Raw genomic sequence first — 20,453 nt, 5'->3', positions numbered from 1 at the left:
CTATTTGTATTTCTCTGGCTAGGTTTCAGCCAACTCTCACATCTCTCAAGTCTTTTTATGGCTCAGAAATCTGGGAAGGCGATCACTATCTCCATTTGACAGATGGGGAAACTGAGGTCTGGGGAAGGGCTGTGAGCTGCCAGGGTGTCACAGTGTGTTGGTAGAGCACAAGGAGCTAGTGCTGTAGCCTGGGGTTCTTTCCAGAACCCCAGAACCCTAGCCAGTGTGCAGAAGAGTGAGGCGCAGGCAAGGGACACTGGACAACTCAGAAGAATGGACTTTGGTCACTTGGCAATAAGCAAAGAGAAATGGCAATAACTTCAGGGCGCTTAGGCTGGGCCATGGCTGGGAAACTGTGTCAGAAGAGAAACAGGTGGGCCATTCCCTCCTCAGAGGCCCCAGAGAGTAGGCCCACTCCCTGAAGACTATGGCTCCCCTGTCGCCCAGCACACTCAGGAGCAGCCTTCACAGTTAAACAGATCTGGATTCAAGTCTCAGCTCTACCAATGATACATGCTGTGTGCTCTTTAAAAAGCTCCTTTACCTTTCTGGGCCTCCATTTTCTCATCTGTAAAATGGGGTAATAATCTTTAACTCTCAGTATTTTTCTAAAGATAGAAAGAGAGAACCCTCATTTATTCATCTGAAAGCAAAGACATTTAAAAGGTCTGGGTCCCCAGCATAATTCCAGACTGCCCTGGTTGGGGTCAGTGTCAAGGGGACAGCCTGACACTGATAAAGAAGCCACGTGCACGCACATGCATGAGATTTGACATTGGCTTTGCAGTGACCACACGTGCTCTCCAGGGCAGCCCTTGGGAGGTGGACTTGGTCATCAGTAAGTTGTGTGCCCCACACACAAGGCACACGCATTCAGTGGACAGCTGGTGTTAGATGCATCAAGCCAGCCCCTACCCTCAAGGCCACTGACCAGTGGGGTAGGGGGTGCAGACTGTGAATTGATGCTGCCCAGATACCACGGAAGTGCCTCCCAGAGTCCTGCCTGAGGGCCAAGAGCCCAGGCTGGCAGCCACAGCACGGCCACATTAGAGAAAGGGCACTGAGACCCGTACTCCACCCCTTCCGCTGGACACTCTTGTGTGAGTCCATTTCTACATGTTGAGGATGAAACAAAGGGTCATTCTGGCACATTAAAGGGGCACAGTAACCAATAGCCAGGAATAGAAAAGCTCTTGTTACGTGTTCCTGCTAAGTCTGCACTTTGCAAAGATACTCTAGAGGGTTTTCAAAGCATTTTCTTACCTCATTTTTGTATCTCACCATGACTTTAGGGGACAGGAATTATTATCCCTGATTTTCTGAGAAGGGAACAGAGACACCCCCCCATCCCCACCCCCACAAGTAAAGCACCTTGCTCAGCCTGCGGCCGAAGACCCTCAGGCCACGGCTGGGAGGAAACCTGAGGTCACGGCGCAGGTCAAGGACAGAGCCTGGCTCCCTAGGTAGTGCTCTTTCACCACCCACTGTTGCACTTCCCCATTCTCTAGAAAGAAGTGGATTCCCAGCTCTCACCCCGGGGCTTTCCTGTCCAGCTGCCCACCAGGTCGTGACAACCACGCATCAGGCCCCCCGTCTCACTCCCTAGCCCGGAAGATCGCAGCTCCTCTAGGCCTCAGTTTCTATCTGTAAAATGGGCATCACTGGAGCGGGGTGGGCTGCGGGGGGTTGCTGGCCGGGTGCCGGCCGGCATCGAGGCGGGTGGGTGAGGCCAGCGCTGTGACTCAGCCGGGCGGGCCAGGAAGGGCTGCCCAGCCGGTCGGACCGGCCCGGGATGCAAACGAGCCGCCGGGGCCCTCACGGGGCCGGGCCGCCCAGGGGGTGACGGGAAGGGAGGCCGGCCGGGCGCTCCGGGCTCGAGGCGGGAAGTGGGCGCGGCGCGGGCTCTGCTGGGCGCTCGGCGGCTGCGGACCAGTATGGGAGTGGGGCCGACCGGCCGCCCGCAGCGTCTGGAGCCCCGCTGAAGCCGCCGCGGAGACCCCGCCCGGGAGCCGAGATGTGTCTGCGCCTGGGTGAGCCGCGGGGGGACGGCCCGGGAGGCCCGAACCCGCCCCAGATCCTCTGGCAGGGGCGGAGCACTGTCGTGGGCGCCCGGAACCCCGGGGTCCAGGCCGCCTTCACTTTCTGCTCTGGGCCTCAGTTTCCTCAGCACTGAGCTGGCGAGAGGAGGGCTTCTGGTATCTTCCGATGTGGGGTAGCACCACGGCCTCTCGCCCGCCCCCACTGCCCCCCACTCTCCTTTCTTGCGGAGGAGGGACCCCCAGGTGGGAGGAGAGCAGCCAACCTCCACATCCCGCAGAAGGGAGAGCACAGGGAGGGCATTGCGAACCAGAGGCTGCCTGCCCTCGGCTTCCTCAGTCTCCCAAAGGGCTCCGGCTCCCATACCCTCCACTCCCCCAAACCGAGCCAAGTGAGAAGGGCCACTGGCAAACATGATCCAGACAGAGGAGTGGGACTGATGTGCCCCTTCCTCTCACTTCCTGGACACAATGATGCTGCTCTTGGGCATCAGACAGACCTGGGGAGTCCCTACCCTCTAGCCAAGAGAACTTGTGAGCCTCGGTTTCCTCATCTGTAAAGTGGCGAGGGAGCACCACGGCCTAGAACCATCCTGAGCCAGGGACTGCCCTGAGACTCTGTCCAGTGCTCCAGGCACAGCCCCACGCTGCCACTGTACCTCCAGTTTGACCAAAGTCTTGGTCCTGGGAGGCTGTTGTTCATGAGCCCAGCCCTGAGCCGAGTGGTGTCTGGGTGGCCAGGTAGGTGGGTGGATGGGGTGAAGTGGGTCAGGCCCGTGGGACAAAGCTGCCATGCCCCTTCCTGTTTGGCCAGCTGTTAATCTTCATGATGCCATCCAGTCCCACGGTGCCTGTCCAGCCCATCGTCTGCCCTCTGCTTCTCCTCCATCTGGTACAGCTCCAGAGGCTCCTGAAGGCTCCGAGGATCTCAGAGACCGGCTAGACCGACCCCTTCCCATTTTACATATGGGGAAGCCGGGGCCCAAAAAGGAGAGAGGCTGGTGCAAAGTCGCACAGAGGGTCTGTGTGACTGAGTAGCCCCAGCCCTCTCTGCTCCCGGGGGCTTCCTCTGGGCGCAGCGCCCCCAGGGACATCCGTCTAGGGATTCCTTCCTTTCTCTCTCTCTTTCTCTCTGGCTGCAAAACTCCCATATATGAAATATGACCCAATTCTTGCTGCCACAGATGGGGACACTGAGGTCTAGGAAGGGACTCACAGGTCCCACAAGGAGCAGCTAAAGGAAGAAGGGGGGGCTGTTTAGTTCTAGGCACCAGGCCAGTCTTCCAGTCTCACAGAGCTGGCTAGAGTGAGGGGGCTGGTGGGCCTAAGGGGCCAGCATGGTGCAGAGCCAGGACCCAAAGGGGACATTCCAAAGAGCAGATCTGGAACAGCCAGAAGGAGGGCTCCTGATCCTGGTGGTGTGCAGATAGGGGCCGAGTAGCCGCTTGGACACTCGGAGAGGATTTGCGTATGAGTCCCTGATGTTCTTTTGACCTCAGCCTCCCGCACCTTGCCGTGTCCCTGCCTAGTGGCCCTGCACCAAGAGCTCACTTTTCCCAGCACCCCCCGGGTATGCCCCACTTTCCCATCCATGTCCTCATGGGACCCTCCTTCCCCACTGGGAAACAAGGGTTATTCTTCCCATTTTACAGATGGGGAAATGAAGACTCAGAAGTTTGAGTATTTTGCTGGAGTCAGTTCAGCAATTGTGAGTTGAGTATCTACTGTGTGCCAGGCCCTTTACACCAAACTGAATCCTAAATAGAACCTGATCCCTGCCCAGTGAACTAGGGGCTCCTTGGGGCCTGGGCAGTGCCCATCAAGCTCTCTGTGGTACCTCAGGGCCTGGCATGGAGCAGGCACTCAGTGAACATTGATGTAACAAATGTATGGATGAAAAAAATCAGTGGATGCAAAGCTTAGTGGAAGGATCATGGGTCTAGAGCTAGAGACCTGGGTTCAAATCCTAACTGTGCCACGCATGACCTTGAACACTAACAAGGACTACTACCCTTTATTAAGTACCACCTGTATGCTTTTCCAACCTTAGAGATCCAAGGACTCTCATGAAAGCACTGTGAACCCCTTTTCCTGATGAGGAAACTGAGGCACAGAGAAGGCAAGTTACTGGCCTTGAGTTATCCAGAAATAGATTTAGAACCCAATGTCCATCACTCCTGCAGGGGCCTCAGTTTTCTCCTCTGCCCAGCAGGATAAGCCCTACCCATGGCCCTGACATGGCTGTCCCTCACAGGTGGCCTGAGTGTGGGTGACTTCCGGAAGGTGCTGATGAAGACGGGGCTGGTGCTGGTGGTGCTGGGCCACGTGAGCTTCATCGCAGCCGCTCTCCTCCACGGCACGGTGCTGCGCTATGTGGCAGCCCCCAACGATGCTGTGGCTCTGCATTACTCTGTGGTCAACATCCTCTCTGTCACTTCCGCCATCGTGGTATGGCCAGGCTGGGAGGGTGGCTGGCAACAGGGGGCTGGAAGGGGCTGGAAGGGTCTTCGATGAGTCCCCAGCCACAGCCTGGGGTGGGCAGGCAGAGAGCCCCAAGTACTAACCCCTGTTCCGCCACTTACCAACGGCACCAGTCACCCAACCTCCCTTTGCCTCAGCTTCCTCATCTATAAAATGGGGACGGTAACAGTGTCCATCTGAGAAGATCCTGATGAGTACTGAATGAGATCATCCACATAAAGTGCTGAGCACAGTGCCTAGCACGTGGTTAACTCACTATTGTGAGCTTGGATTATCATTACAATAGGGAAATAGTCAAGGCACTGTTGGCCAGAAGGAAGGAGCATCAGCTCAGCTTGGGAGGGTTCACAGAGGTGGAGGCCCCAGAGGTGGGTATTGATGGATGAATAGGAGTTCAGAGATAGGCTGCAATTACCATAACCTGGGTATGAAGCCTGCTGGGGCCAGCTGGTAGGAGAGGAAGCTGGGATGGCTTTCAAGTACGGAGAATGGCAAATGCAAAGGTGTGGAGGTGGGAATGGATAAGGTCTGCTCTGGAGACACTGAAAAAAACAATTTGGGGGCTTCCCTGGTGGCGCAGTGGTTGAGAGTCTGCCTGCCAATGCAGGGGACGCGGGTTCGTGCCCCGGTCTGGGAAGATCCCACATGCCGCGGAGCAACTGGGCCCGTGAGCCATGGCCGCTGAGCCTGCGCGTCCGGAGCCTGTGCTCCGCAGTGGGAGAGGCCACAACAGTGAGAGGCCCGCGTACCACACACACACAAAAAAAAAAACAATTTGGCAGGAGTTTAGCATTAGGCCCGGACTATAAGTGCTCAATAAATGGTAGACATGGTTATGGCTGGATGTCAGTACCTGTTTGATGAATACATGAAGAAGGGGCCTGGTATTCTCAAGTTCGTAAAGCCCTTTCCCAACTGTCAGAAGAGATGGCTACAGCCTTTGGGGAACATCTGCACATCAGTGTCTGAGTTCCATCCCTGCCACCGCCTGGCTGAGGGATTTCTTTCTCTCTCTAAGCCTGTTCCCTCCCCTGCAAAATGAAGCTCAGACAGCCTGCTGGCCCTAAAGCAAGGATCATGGGCCCCGGCAAGTAGGAGAGCCTCAGTCAGTGGGACAGAGCTAGGCTGTACAGATATGTGCAGTGTCCCTTAGGGTTACTATTATTGTTGTTTATTCGTCTCACCAACCTTGTGAGGAAGGCAGGCAAGGCAGTGAGCTTGGGGTTAGGAGGTCCACCACGGATGGGCTCTGGGCTGGACCACTTCAGCTGTGCTCTTATTTCCTCAGTTAATCCCCACAGCTCCCTGCAACACGGGACCATGATTTTCCCCACTTTACAGAGGGGGAAACTGACTCAGGGATTCACCCAACCTCTTGCTGATACAAAGAAGCCAACCTGGATGTGAAACAATCTGTGGCTGACACCAAAGCCAGTGTCCTTTCCCTGAGCTCATTCATGCTGAGCGGGCTTAGCCCAGAGAATTTGAGTTACTTAACTAGTGGCTGCACAGTGAATTACAGACATTGCTGGGCCCCCTATCATCTCACCTGCCTCCCGCGGGTCCAGCCCGTGCCTGGTAAAGTGAGGGAACTGAAGGAGGGAGCCCACCTGAGTGGAGCCCAGAAGATCCAGAGGGCAGCTGGTGGGCTTAACAGTGAGGTGGGCCCGCCTCTTGGGGCTGGGGGTGGTTAGGGGGGCCTGCAGGAGGGAGAACCCACGCAGGTAAAGAGGAACAGGAAAGGCCTTCCTGAGAAGGCGCTGTGTAGGCGGCATCAAGCCCAGGCTCTGTGTGGGTGTCCGTATCCAGGGCGATGAGGAAAGAGCCGGGCCCAGGGTGGAGTTGAGAAACTGATGGGACAGGGGCCAGGTCACTGAGAGCCTGCGATAGTTAAAAATACTCCTAGGGATTTTGAATTCTACTCCATAAAGTATCCTGGTTTATTTTAAAGTAACAATTTTGTTTTTAGTTCCTCGCCAGTTGAGTTACTGAGTTTCTTCCAAAATCTTTTCCACTCCAGGGAAACATTTCATATATATCCTGTGACATGGCTCTGTGGCCCTGGGATACACAGGTCCCTGCTTGAGAAATGCAGCTGTAGGCAGTGGGGAGTCATGGAAGGTTGTAGGCAGGGAGTGACTGTGTTTTAGAAACGTCACTTCAGGGCTGGACCATGAAGAGGCAGTGTCCCCATGCAGATGGAGGTAATGAAACCAAAGCTAAGCAGGGGGTGTGGGTTTGGAGGGCTAGAGTTGGTGTTGGTGGAATCTTTGCTGGAGAGTGGCCCTGACCCCCTGCCCACTCTCCTCCAGTAGGGGGTCAGAGCTGACTTGAGCCTCCTCCACAGGTCATCACCTCAGGCATTGCAGTCATCGTGTTATCACGCTACCTCCCCAGCATCCCTCTGGTATGTGGTACCTCCTGGGATAGGGCTGTGCGGATAGGGGCAGCAGCCACCCCCAAAGGCCTGGCCTGCTTGGAGGGGGTGAGGCTGACCCCATGGGGGCCAGAGCTGCCCATGGGGCCGAGCCTGATGTCCACTGACCAGTGGCCTCCTCCATCCAGCGCTGGACGGTGTTTAGCTCGAGTGTGGCCTGTGCTCTTCTCTCTCTGACCTGTGCTCTCGGCCTCTTGGCCTCGATTGCTGTGACCTTTGCCACCCAGGGCCACGCACTGCTGGCCGCCTGTACTTTTGGGGACCCCGAACTACTGGCACTGGCGCCCGACTGTCCCTTCGACCCCACTCGCATTTACGTAAGTGCTTAGGCCTGGGATGGGGTGGGAGGGCAGCGAGGTGCTCATCAGAGGTGGGAAGGGTTCTTGGAGTCCTGCCCTCCACTCCCCAACCCCAGGCAGCCATCACTGCCCCCTGTCCCCCTACAGAGCTCCAGCCTGTGTCTCTGGGGCATCTCGTTACTGTTCTGCATGGCAGAGAGTGTGTTTGCTGTCCGCAGCGCCCAGATCACCCACCAGTTGCTGGAACTGAGGCCCTGGTTGGGGAAGAGCAGCCATCACATGGTAAGGCCTGCCATCCCCCAAGCCCTGACTCTTCATACTTCCTGGGAGCCCCTGCTGGGGAGCTCAGGCTGATCTGTCCCCACCCCTCTGTAGAGGGCCCCCACCTTGAAACCTGGGGCAATAGTGTTCTCCCCAGGACCAAAAGGAGAGACTTGGAGGCTCAGAGAACTCAGATCTCCCAGCTAAGTCATACAGCTGACACTTGGCTCTCCCAAGGCCCAGGATGAGTCTTGGGGAGGGGGAGAGGTATCTGGGCTGGAATTGGGGGCACTCCAAGGGTATGGCCTGACTCTTGCTTAGTGGAGAGTAATGATGTCCCTTCACCCAAAGATCACCCCAGCCCCCGACTCCTCCCACTTTCTGGATGTCCTGGAGGAGAAGACCCAGACCCAGTGGGCTGGCAGCCTCTGACATCTCCACAGATGCGGGAGAGCCCAGAGCCTGTGGAGGACCACGACCTGCAGAGCTGCACTAGCTCTGGGCTGATGACCCTTTGACAGCTGTTGCCTCACCCAAGCCCCGTGGCCACTGGGGCCCTCCAGCCAAGTCTGCACCGTGATCAGGCCAGGATTCCTGGAGCCAGCCAAGAGGGCTCAATGCCACTCCAGGACGCGGGTGGGTCTTTCACCCCTCTCCTCCAGCCACCCAGCCCGCTGCACTGAAACGAGACTTTATTCTGAAGATATTAAAAAGAACAGAGATGCTCCACGTGGATGCATGCAGCGGGGGAGGGGACTCGGCCGGGGGCCTGTGCTGCTCTCCCACACAGGACACTGTGGGTGGCGCTCTAGGTGTGTCTGCCCATCTGTCTGTGGGCCTGTGTGTGTATCTGAGAGAGACAAGACACACAGAGGGGTCCGTGGGTCTGTGTTCATCAAAATGCTGAAACGCAGGCGGGGGTTCATGGGACTCACAGCTGGGGGGCTGGAAGCAGGAGGTTTTCCTTTTGCATCATGGCCTCCGGGACAACAAGGGCAGGAACAGGCAAGGTTGAGGCCCTCCTGCAGGGAAGGATGGCTCAAGGAAGGTTTCTCCTCAAGCCCCCAAACCTCTGGAATCCTTCTCTCCGCTCCAAATAAAAAGACAGGCATGATTCCCAACTCCACCAAGGCTGAGATCTACAAGGGTTGGGGTGGAGGCAGGGAAGCTTGCCCCGTGGTTGGCGGAGGGAAGTCTGGCCTCGTGGCTGGGTGTGTGCGGGGGTGGGGGAGGGGGAATGGCTGACGTTCTGATAGCTAGGTAAGGGAGGGCTGACTGAGAGGCAGACCAAGCCAGAGCCTGTGTCTTTATCATTGCCGAAGGGAGATATTGCCTCCCGGATGGGGAGTGCCAACGACTTGCTGGCTTGGGCCTTGGGGGGGGGGGGGGCTGCAGGGTTCCTTTCTCCATAGGCCCCTCAGAGTGCAGACCCTGGGGGTGGCAATCTGACCCCCAGCCTGGACAGACACAAGGGCGAGGAAGCTGAGAGCCGGGAGAGGGCCAGTGAAGGCAGGGAGGGGAAACCTGGCTCCTCGCTCAGAACTGGGAGGCGCTGCTGGGGTCGCACTGCAGCAGACGCACGATGGACGGGTCGCTTTTGGCCCCGCGGATGAACTCCTCCAAGGACAGCTTGCCTGCGGGGTGAGGGGAACAGTGACGGAGGAGAAGACGGCAGCAAAGCGAGGGGGCTGCAGAACCGAGCCGCGGGAGAGGGAGGGGGAGTAGCTCCCGCCCCGTCCCGCCCCGTCCCGCCCCGCCCCTGCCTCCTCACCGTCGTTGTTTGTGTCCATTTGGCGGAAGATCTTCTCAGTCCTCTTTTCCGGGGTCGACTCGTCCTCCGGCATCTTCATCACGGACGAAACCATCTTGTAAATGGCCTGGGGGGCGGGTGGGGAGGAAGTGAGGGGGAGCCTGCCTGATCCCTCCACCCCCAACTTTCCAAAAACGCCCCCAGGTGCGCTGACGATCGCCGCTCCCGCCAAGGTGAGGCGGAGAGGGGGTGACGGAGGAATGGGGGAACTGGGAAGTTCTGAGACTGCGAAGGTTTCCGGAAGAGGGGGCTATTGGAGAGAGCCCTGAACAAGTTCCCTTGGAGCGCTCGGTGGGAAAGGAATTGCAGGCAGAAGGATCTGCATGCACAAAGGCCCCAGAGCGGGCAGCCCTGAGTGGACGCCGAGAACTTAGGGATGGCTGAATGCAGGGGGTCAGAAGAGATGTTGGAGGACATCGGGGCCCAGAGGGAGAAGGGCCTGAAACGCCCGGCCAAGGAGCTTGTGCCGGACGCCCCAGGTTCCCAGTTAAGTCCCAGGTTGAAAGAGCTGCTTCTCAGAAACTTCGGGGCTCCGGGCGGCCCGCCCTCGATGACCGACAGGGGACGCTGGGCGAAGGGGATGACACTGGGCTGCGATGCTACTGTGGCCGGCAGGGGGCGTAGAGCTGCCCTGAGAGCTGGAGGGAGTGAGGCAGCTGGGTCCACAGGGGGCGGGGGATATTATGCAAATAAACGCACGTGAGTACCTGCCCGGGGCGGGGACAGCCTCGGCTGTGCTGGGCCGAGGACGGCTGCTGCCAGATGCAAGAGCTTCGGAGGCGACTCGAAGGAGGGTTTATGCGCTAAGCGTACACAGAGCACAAAGGACTTGGCCTGTGGGCTGGGTTCCGGCGCCCCGGAGCTCAAGGACCAGACCCGTCGCCTCAATCTGCCAGCTTTTTGCTACTGACACCTCCTTCAAGAAGCCTTCCTTCTCCCATCCCATAAACTTCCCTAGCCTCAGATCCGGCTTTGGCCTCCGCAGTGGTCTCTTCCGGCCTCTCTAGGTTTTGTCCCCAACGCTGCCTCTGAGACCTCTTTACAAACACAGATCTCCACCGCCACGTCCCCAGCCCAGGGGCCGCCCCCTCGTTCCCAACATACACAGGCCTCCCTCCGGGCCTGCCGTGCACCCAGCTCCTTCTGGATGCTGCCCCACGCTCCTTCTGCTGCCACCCACTCCTCCTTGGTGCTCAGCTTACATGGCGCATTCTTAGGGAGGCCTTCTCTGATCCAGGCTGGGTCAGGGCCCATATGCTGCCCCAGAGCCTCCTTTGGGGGCAACTCTCCGGAAGTAATTATGCATTTGTAGGATTGCTCCTCGGTCCCAGCATACAGATAAGGACCATGGACATCTAGCTAGTGCCCAGATCCACAGAATTTAGCACAGTGCCTGGAATCTGACAGGGACTCCCCTGTTTAAAAGCCACTGGCACCTCCCACTGCCCTCTGTTATCAAGTCCAAACATTTGGCCCTTGGCATTCAAGGCATTTCACACTCTGGTCCCTGCTGATCTCTCCACCATCAGGCCTCCCCTAGTAGGTGATTCTGCCATAACCAAATACCCCTGTGCCTTTCAGGTCTCCCAGTGTTTACAGCCTCTGCCTGGAACAATAATACTAACTACCATTTACAGACACCCACTATGTGCAAGGTCCTTTACATACATTATTCTCACCCTTGCAATAGCCCTGAAAAGCAGGTACTGAGATCCCCATTTTCCAGATAATAAATTGAGGCTCAGAAAGGAAATTGATGGCAGACACCAGATTAGAAATTGCTGCCTCTTAGCCACTGGATAGATGCTTGTGGAGTGCTAATGACCCCTCAAAGCAGGGTATACGAAGTAAGGTGGCCTGGTTCCACTAATCACTTGTTCTGTAGCCTTGGACAAGTACTTAACCTCAGTTTCCTCATCTGTAAAATGGGGGTAATCATATCTTCCTCATTTGGACTGTCTAGAGTATTAAATGAGATACTGTGTATAGCTGGCTAGAGTAAGTGGTCAGTAAACATAATCATAGTATAACCATTACTCAACCACCACAGCCTCAGGTCTTCCCTGCCCTTCAATCCCCTGGACTCCCAGATGTCACCTTTACACCCCTGTCACCGAGCTGGTCAGTGTGGCCTGCACAATTGTCTCTCCCAGCACAGTGGGAGCTCCAAGAGGCTGAGGTGAGGTCTCTTCCCTTCCAGTGTGCCCACCACCTGGCACAGGGCTCCATCCTGAGAAGGACTGAGCAAGTGGCTTAGAGAGTGACTGCTCCCCTGTGACAGCCCTTCTCCTGGGCCTCCTAATTAATTGTCTGGAATTACTGCTCGCTCATTGTTTCAGTGGAGCCGACTTGTAATTAATCGGTCACTAGGGTTTGCAGAGTTCTGTCTGCACCGGTCGTTTGGAGCCTCTGGGTTGCTGTAAAGGAACCCAGTGCTTAGATAGCAGAGGCCAGCCAGGCAGGGGTCCCAAGGATGCCCAAAGAATGGTACTGGCTTGACCAATGCCCTGGGTTTGGAGCTTCCAGCAAGGCTGACATTTACCAGTATACACCAGGCAACCACACTTAAGTGGTAAACATGAACATCCATACAGATTAGTTGGTATCCAGCTGCTGCCCAATCCCTGAGTGATCTTCCACTACCCTGGCTACCCCAACCCTTCCACCAGCACCCCCAGAAACCCCCACTATCCATCAACTAGAGAGTTAAGGCCTGGCCCATGGGAGCCATTGATAATCATTAAGTCTTTTCCCTAGTGATAGACATAGGGAGAGCACCACATCCTAAGGCAGCCCATTCTACTCTAGCTGGAGAGAGCAGACCCAGAAGCCAAAGTCAAGAGTCCACTAGTGGCTGGATGAGTTGGGAGGGGGAGCAGACAGCAGAGCTGAGGGACCAGAAGGGAAAGAATTCAGAGAGGCAGAAGGAAAGGGAGCAAGAGCCTGTACAAAGTGGCACATTCCGAGGATGTTGAAAAGGCCATTCTGGCTGGAGCAGAGAATGTGCAGAGGAGAAAATAATAACTGACAATCACTAATGTTTACTGAGCGCCAGTTATATGCCAGGCCATCTACTAGAGTCTTTATCCTGCTTTACACCCACAATAGCCTTGGAAGAAGAAGGGGTTAACACCCTCACTTTATAGGTGAAGAAACAAAGGCTTAGGAAAAAAGTGAACAAGGAACTGGTAGGTAAAATAGGACCAGATCCCTGATGGACCTCAATGCTGCTGAGGGGATGGGCACTCTGGAAGGTTTCTGAGATAAAGCCAACGTACTATGCTTAAATTTGTTCTAAGAAAGGACATTCCTATCAGGTTCTTAAGTCTCCCTGTGAGATCAGCCTCACCATCCCCGTTTTACAGATGAGCAACCGAGGAGTTGAAGCCAACTCCAGAACTGGAAGTCAGACCCCTTTTAAGAGACAGCTCTGAGTGTTGACCAAGTTGAACCTGACTCCACTTAGATGCTGTGTGACCTTGGGCAAGCCACTTCACCTCTCTGAGCCTTATGGGGTTGTTGTAAGGATGCACTGAGCTCATGGGTATAAGCGTCTCACAGTACTAGGCTCTTAGTGGGCTCTCAATCAATTAGTTGGAAGGTGGCTGGGTATCCAGATGGAATGTGGGTGACAGAGCCAGGTGGCCCATTCACAGGCTGTGTGATGTCGGGCAAGTGTCTTTACCTTTCTGAGCATCCGTTTCCTCATGAGTAAATGAGGATCAGTGAAACATAACTGGCCTGTACTCTGCAGAAATGTCAAGTCTTGAAAGACAAAGAAAGACTAAGGAACTGTTACAGGTTAAAGTGGTCTAAAGAGGATAGGATGACTAAATGCAATGTGTGATCCTAGACCAGGGCAAAAAACGCTATAAAGAACATTATTGAGACAGTTGGCAGAATTCAATATGGTCTGTAAGTTAGATAATAGCATTGTTTCTATGTTAAATGTCCTGACTTTGATAATCCGGGGCGGGTTATGTAAGAGAATGTCCTTGTTCTTAGGAAATCTGTCCTGATGTATTCAGGGGCAGAGGGTCATGTTCAGAACAACAAAACATTACACACACACACACACACACACACACACACACACACACACACACACACACGATGATAAAGCAAATGTGGTAAAATGTTCATTGGTGAAGATGTAGAAGTTTTCTCAACTTTAAATTGGAAATTACTTCCTATTAAAGACTTCTATAAATGGGTCGTAAGAATAGCACCTGCCACTGCCTACCCACAAGGGCTGTTGGGAGGGTAAAGAGGGCTAGCAGGTGCAAGCTGCTGGGCCCTGTGCCTGCCATTCTGAGGGGCCCAGGGGCCCACCTGCACGATCTCCAGCATCTCCTCACGGCTGATATAGCCGTTGCCATCCAGGTCGTACATGCTGAAGGCCCACATGAGCTTCTGCTCCAGGCGGCCACGTGAGGTCACACTCAGCGCGATGATGAACTCCCGGAAGTCGATGGTGCCATCGCTGTTGGTGTCAAAGGTGCGGAAGACATGCTCTGCGAACTTGGAGGCGTCACCGTAGGGGAAGAAGTTGGCGTAGATCTTCTTGAACTCATCCACGTTGAGGATGCCCGTGGGGCAGTCCTTGAGGAAGCCCTTGTACCACTCCTGCAGCTCCAGCTCTGAGAACTCTGTATTCTCCCGCAGGTCCTGCAGCATCTCGGGCCGCAGCTTGCTGTTCTGCTTGCCCATGGCCACCGAGCCAAGTCCCACCTGGGTCCCCGAGGGGGTCAAGGGACAAAGAGGAGTGGTCAGGCACTCCTGGCCCCTTGACAACACTCCAGACACCGGCCACTCCAGCCTCTCTTTTGACCCAGTGAGAGAGAGGAGCTGGCCCAAGATCACACAGCTTACATATACCCAGGCACCCTGCCACTGTGTCAGCTCCACACCATTTCCCCAGACCTTCTACTTCCCCAGGGAACAGACCTGGAGACAGAGGAAGAGAAGGGGGCTCACCTTTACTGAGGCCCTTCTCAGTGCCAGCCACTGAGCCTTCCCAGGGTATACCATTTCACCCTCACAAAGTGAAGCCTGAGAATTAGCCCATTTTACAGATGAAAAGGTAGGCTCAAGGAACTGAGGTGACCTGCTTCAGGTCACATAGCCATGAAGTGGCAGGGCTAACTCCCAGAGTTGCCAAGGGAAGTGCAGAAAGGCCCTCTGGTCTTCCTCCCTCCTACCCCCTGCCCCCTTACTGCCTCACATACACCTGCTCACACAAAATACACCTGCAATCCAAACACTGACCTGTTCTCCCTCCCACCATGTGTGCTTGACAAGAGGCAGAATAAGGTAGGTGTTAGCCTGGGCTCCAGAGCCAGATCACATGGGTTTGAATCCCAGCTCTGCTTCTTACCAGCTATGTGACCTTGGGCAAGTTCCTTAAACTCTCTCTGCCTCATCTGTAAAGTGGGGGTAATAGTACCTACCTCATTATTGTTGTGAGGATTAAATTAGTTAATACATATGAAGCACTTAGAAAGATGCCTGCACATATCAGTGCTACCTAAGTGTTAAACAAATTTAAAAGATTTACATGTGTCCAGATGCCAACAGTAAACAAATGAATACATACTGACACATGTTATGCTACACAGCTCACCAAATCCACACATGGATCCCATGCCACTCACATACCAGCACACACCCACCCAGGGTCACCGTGCCTGCACACACGACAACATTCCCTCTGTTCCACAACTCACATGTACTGACACAGCACCATGCACGCACAACTCCCATACCCTGTGCATCGAGACACACCAGCCCACAGCCCCACATGTCTCACACATGCCATCACAAGCCAGCTCCCATGCCTACACCTCTCACATGGCCAGCTGCACGTGGGACCCTCAGACACCTTTGCCATCTTTCTTTCTTTACCCAGGGGTGCTGCCAGGTGCCAGGAGAGGGAGCTGCAGCCCTTCTCAGGCTTATGACAGCCCCCTCTTCCAGGGAGACCTCTAGCCAGTCAACCCTCCCCCAACACTTACCTTTCATCTAGTTCAGAAAGGTCCCCTCAGTGCAGGAGGTTAGACTGTGGAGGGCTGAGGGGAAGGTATTGGAAAGGAGACAGCCAGGCGGTTCTGGACAGGGATGTAGGGATGTGTGTAGGTGAATCTCCCCCCAGCTGTGAGACAGAGTGAGGGGGTTATTCCTTGTGCGTGCATGTGCACATGTGGGTAAGCGTGTGTAAGTGCATGTGCTCATGTATGCGTGTGTGCCCCTGGCTTCTGCCTTGCATTTGTCTCCCCGTGTATTTCAATGTATATCTGTGCATGTGCATATATGTGCGTGTGACTAGGTATGCACCCATTACAGTGTGAGGGGCATGTATCTGTGTGGCCATTTGGGGGACCTGTGTGTGTCCTCAGCAGTGTGTCACGTGCATGTTTCTGTAAGTTGGTTCCCTTTCTTTCTAAATCAACCTTTTTTGCCCCAGGCTGAGGATCCACTGAACAAGTGTGTGGGAGGGCACTGAGGAAATGCCTGGAGCCGGGGTGGCCGAATGTGTCCCTTAGTCCCCTCCTCAAGGTCCAAGGAACTGGGTCATCTGGGCGGAGGCAGAGAGACGCGCTGGGCAGGAAAGATCTTCTAGTGCCCCCTCCCCCCTGCCACCCTCTGAGTCCGTCCCCCTGCCCCCAGTTGGAAGAACTGGAAACGAGGGCGGTAATAGATTCTGCTGTCTCCGCAAAGACCCCGTCCCCAAAATGGGAAGGACCTAAGCTCGGTCTGAGAAACCCGCCTCGGGGACCCTCTCCAGTCCTCTCCCCAGCTCTCGCCCTGGCCCCCGCCTCAACCCTTTCAGCACTCGGGGAGCGCCAGGCTCGTGGCCCTTCCTGGAGGGGGCGTCCGGAGGCGGCCGGAACGCGACTCCCCAGGCTGGCCACTCGGCGGTCAGGACCCTGGAGAGCGCCAGGCGTTTCCCGGCGGGAGCCCCACTCCCTGAGTCCCCGGAGGGAAAATTCCTGGGAGGCCCGGGAGCGGCGGGGCTGGGGAGCCCTGGACGTGGCCCCCTACCTCCGGGATGCCCCTTCCTCGCACCCCCTGGCCCCGGCCGAGCAGCCCCCACTCACCCAGCGACGCGGAGACACCGACTGCGCAGGGAAGGCGGCGCTGCTGCAGCGCGCGGCGGCAGAGGCGGCCGGAGGGGCGGGCGGGGGGCGGGGGGCGGGACTGCGAGGGAGACGCCCCGCAGCGTTAGCCCGGTGCCCCTCCTCTGGGGGGGGTCCCCGTTCCTCCCTCTGCCCTAGAGCCCTGATAGTGCGTGGAGCAAAGGGTTAGGCTCCGCCCCCGCCCCTGCCCGGGAGAGGGAAGGGGACGCCCTCACCTCTCCGGCCCCCATCCCGAGGGAGCACCCCGCCTGGGGAGAAAGGCAGAGGTCCCCATCTCCTCAACCTCTCGACTCAGGTAGCCCGAATACGGTGGACGGTAGGGATAGTCAGTGCCCAGACACCTCTTTCCTAAGCCGGGGACAACCCCCGACAGCTCCACCCGCCTGCCTCCCCCATCCCTACCTGGGCTTGGAGCCGCAAGTCACAACGAGGGCGGAAATCGGATCCTGGGCGCCTCGATATGTACCCTCCCTGCACCTGCGCCTCAACTCCGGATCTAACTGAGCTCTTCAGAGAGGGGGCAGCGCCCACTCCTCCAGTCCCTGAGGTCTTGGGGGGCAGACACGCCCCCTACCCCGCCTCTGCCTTAGAGAGCCCCACCCCCTTTTCCCGCCCGCCACACCGGGTCTCGTGCCCAGGACCTCTCTCAATGAATTCCACCTCTTAACGTGGATCTAAATTGCTCTTCCCATTCCCCCCGACCCCAGTCAAGAAGCCCTCTCCCTCCCTCCCCAGCCTCCCCAGTGCCTGTACTGGATTGCGATAAGTGAGGGCTGGGGAGCATCTCCACCTGGGGCGTTCTGAGGTGTGTAAGCCCCCTGCCTGCAGACAGGACAGCCCCTTTCCAGAGTCGCTGAACTCTATCAAAGCTTCTCCTGCCAGGATGGGGGCTGCATCCTCCTTCCCACAGCCTCAGCAACAATCCCGACCTCTGGGCTCGAATTTTGCTCTTTCTGTATTTCCGGGGGGGGGGGGTTGATCCTTATTGTCCCCACTTCACAGATGAGAAAACTGAGGTTCAGAGGGGTTAAATGATTTTTCCAATGTCTGACAGCGAGCGAGAGGGCTTGGACTTGAACCCATGTCTCCTCATCCATTCATTGCACAAACGTTTATCAAGCATTAGTTCTGTGCCCAGCACTGTTCTAGGCAGTGGGGTTACAGGAGTGGACAGTAAGGCATGAATATAATATACAAGTCAGTTCTGTAGTGTATTAGATAAGTGTTTTAGGAAAAGTTGAGATCAGTGTGCAGAGGTTGGGATAGTGGCAGTGCTTAGGACCATGCCAAGGACTTTAGATTTTATTCCAGGTGAGATGGGAAGCTCTTGGGGCTTTGAGCAGACTGGAAGCTTACTCAGATATTCTGTCCTCAACTGACTTTGAGGAGTGGGGTCCAGGATGGGATCAGGGGGCCATCTCAGGATAAGAGATGACCAGGGTGGCAGAGATGGGTCTGGTTTCTGGACTTACTTTGAAGGTGAGCTGACAGAACTTGTCATCTGACTGGACAGTTCCTCCCACTTCCTTGGCAGCAGCTAGGACCCTTATGACTCCCTAGGGCTCAGACCTCCAGGTTCTCAGACCAAGCCTCTCAGGTAGTCCAAATCTAGCCTTAGTCTCTCCTGCTAGAGGACAAGCGGGGAGTCTCAACTGGAGGAACTGGGGAGCCAGGCCGTTGTGGGTGAGGGCAGCTGGACCCTCCAGAACATTAGTTCCTCTCTGTACCTTGGCTCTGGTTTTGGGACCCCTAGGGAGGCGCCAGACGTGTGTGGGTGGTTCCCAGCTGCCTCTTGCAAGAGGACCTGGGGGTGGGGAGAGACTTGCCGCTCAGGCCCCTTGAGTGACAAGCTCCCGCCCCTCTCCCCCCAGGTTTGGAAGGCCGGCTCGGCTTGGGGCTGGGAGAGGGACCTGCCCTTGGGTCCTCCTCACCCTCTTCCTCTTTCCTCTACACGCTGCCAGCAGCCTGAGAATCTTCCCAGCCAGATCTGGATCCTCCTCTCCATCCTTGTGGGGTCTCAGTTTTCCCTCACTGGGGACTGCTCAGCCACTCTGCTTCCTCCTGCTTTCCCCCCTCCCCCGCCAGCTTCACCTCCTGTGGGCTGACTCCTTGGTTCAGCCTCAGGGGAGCCTACTTCCCCCACCCCACTGTTCTTCTTCTCTGTGCCAGTGACTCTGATGCCCTGCCCTCAGGACCCCCAGTCTGCATTTCTGTCTCCCCAATAGATGGGGCTTCTGAAGACAAGGCTATGTCTTACCCTCACCCTGGGTACCCCACATCCCTTTGACTTTCCATACCTCAGATGAGGAGGGTGGATGGCGGGGACAGGGCAGAGTTTTGGCTCTGGGAGCTCTGCTGATTACTTCCCATCAGCCACCTCTGCTCTCCTGGGGGCCTAAGAAGTACTGGGAGCCACGCTGAGCCAAAGGGGAAGGCTTGGGCCTCCCCATACTGTACCCCAAGGCCATTGGCCCACGAGGTATAGCCCAGAAAAGGGGGGCACAGGGCAGTTGTCAGGAGGCCTGGGTCCCTCACTTTGAACGACCTGGAGCAAGTCTCTTCCCCTTTGTGAGGAGAAAGGTTAGACAGGTGACCTGGGTGCTCTGACATCCCCTATCAAAAACCCTAACCAGAGCACAGACAAGACAGGCCTCACTTACTGCCTCACTGGCTCCTGGGGGAGTGTGGGGACGTGAGTTTTACATAGATGAGATCCCAGTGGCCCCGGAGCCGTGCAGATTTGGATTCTGTGAAGGCCTGTTGCAGGGGTGGAGGTGAGGGGTGCCCTTGCTGATGATACTCAGTGCCCCCCCCCCGCCCCCCGGCAACCCAGACTGAGGCATGTCTAGGAGGGAGAGAAATGCAGAAGCGAGTTATTGAGAGAATCAAGCGAGGGATGAGTGGAGAGGGGACTGCATAGCTCTTGAGCACCTACTGTGTGCAGAGTGCTTTGCCTATGTCACCTCCTTTGATCCAAACTAATCCTGAGGAGGCAGTAATGTGAATGCCATTTTACAGATGTGAAGACTGAGGCCCAGAGAAGTGAAGTCACCTGTCTGAGGTAATACAGCAAGAGAGTGACAGAGCCAGAATTTGAACCCAGTTCCATGTGACTCAGGAGCCCAGGCCCCTCTCTGGAACCTCTCAGTGAGGTAGGTGGACATAGCCCCTCCCCATCCCCCTCAGAGGCACAGCCCCCAGCCTCCCTCTTAGGTCCCAAATGGTTTGGAAAATCCTGATGGGAGCAGATGGTGGGGACAGATGGAGGGAAAAGCATCTCAGGGCTGAATTACACAAACAAACATTGATAAAGTGATTAAAACCTCAAGCCACCCCTTTCCAAAGGGCCCTGCCCACCCCAGCCTGGAGCACAATGGACCCAGAGGTGGAGACCTGGGGGTCTCTGAATGCCCAGCGTCTTAGCCCAACTGATCCCAGCTTCTGCTCACCTCCCTCACTGCCGGGGACCACCCCCGGACCAGAGCCCAGGGCGGCAGAGCTGCCAGGAGCACAGCCGGGAGGGGGAGGGGGTGGGCCTGGCTGTTCCCGAGGGAGCTGGGCTGAGAGGAACAGAAAGAGGGGAGGGTGGGGAGGGTGGGTAAGTCCTGGGAGCTGGGAACGCAGACCTGAAGTCAGTGGCGGGCATGGGCGTGTTGCGGTGGGGCTGGCATCCCTCAGAGCAAGCCTCACTTTACAGATGGGGCTCAGCTCCCACTGAGCAGGGCCGAATCCTGTCCCACCACCCACCCCCATGGTGGAGGGGGGCAAGGCCCTTCACTTGCAGAAGGTCTGGTCGGTTTCTCCATCTGTAAAATGGAAACTATAATATTAGCACCTCCCTGGAAGGGGCTTGTGAGGATTAAGTGAGATGGAGCCTGTAAAGTTCAGGGCCCTGGGCACTCCAGGCTGCTAATAGGGCCTCCCTGCTGTAGGAGGATCAGGAAGGCCGGGGCTGGTTGGACAGTGTCCCTCTCCAGAGCAGCAGTCAGGGCT

The 20,453-nt window shown here is 56.3% G+C and overlaps 2 protein-coding genes across 3 annotated transcripts; one reads left to right on the top strand and one right to left on the bottom strand.

The window, feature by feature from the left end:
- The first annotated feature begins 1,893 nt into the window (after positions 1 to 1,893).
- On the top strand, positions 1,894 to 8,485 carry TMEM54 (transmembrane protein 54). The gene is given in 7 exon segments (XM_060018625.1): positions 1,894 to 2,030; positions 4,291 to 4,484; positions 6,865 to 6,924; positions 7,083 to 7,271; positions 7,401 to 7,535; positions 7,911 to 7,929; positions 7,932 to 8,485. Coding segments are annotated over 7 exon segments (714 nt in total). The 5' UTR covers positions 1,894 to 2,014; the 3' UTR covers positions 8,033 to 8,485.
- Positions 8,486 to 9,008: 523 nt separating this feature from the next.
- On the bottom strand, positions 9,009 to 16,881 carry HPCA (hippocalcin). Of its 2 annotated transcripts, none has more exons than XM_060018612.1 (4): positions 16,863 to 16,881; positions 13,657 to 14,055; positions 9,286 to 9,391; positions 9,009 to 9,148 (listed from the first exon to the last, which is right to left on the bottom strand). In XM_060018612.1, the coding sequence occupies exons 2-4, from the start codon at positions 14,032 to 14,034 to the stop codon at positions 9,051 to 9,053; spliced, it is 582 nt and encodes a 193-aa protein (XP_059874595.1). In that variant the 5' UTR covers positions 14,035 to 14,055; positions 16,863 to 16,881; the 3' UTR covers positions 9,009 to 9,050. The 2 variants fall into 2 exon arrangements, with proteins under 2 accessions (XP_059874595.1, XP_059874586.1); XM_060018603.1 differs by lacking the exon at positions 16,863 to 16,881 and adding an exon at positions 16,422 to 16,553.
- Positions 16,882 to 20,453: the final 3,572 nt, after the last annotated feature.

The sequence above is a fragment of the Delphinus delphis genome, chromosome 1 (genome assembly GCF_949987515.2).
Source record: "Delphinus delphis chromosome 1, mDelDel1.2, whole genome shotgun sequence".
Classification (NCBI taxonomy): domain Eukaryota; kingdom Metazoa; phylum Chordata; class Mammalia; order Artiodactyla; family Delphinidae; genus Delphinus; species Delphinus delphis.
The sequence above is the reverse complement of the archived record's forward strand: the minus strand, read 5'-3'. Positions and strand labels throughout refer to the sequence as shown.

Excerpts from the sequence above, each read along its gene's own strand:
- HPCA (XM_060018612.1), bottom strand. The coding sequence starts at position 14,034 with ATGGGCAAGCAGAACAGCAAGCTGCGGCCCGAGATGCTGCAGGACCTG. Across the intron at positions 9,392-13,656 it reads AGATGCTGGAGATCGTGCAG|GCCATTTACAAGATGGTTTC; the intron begins GTGGGCCCCTGG and ends CCCGCCCCCCAG. Across the intron at positions 9,149-9,285 it reads AATGGACACAAACAACGACG|GCAAGCTGTCCTTGGAGGAG; the intron begins GTGAGGAGGCAG and ends CTCACCCCGCAG.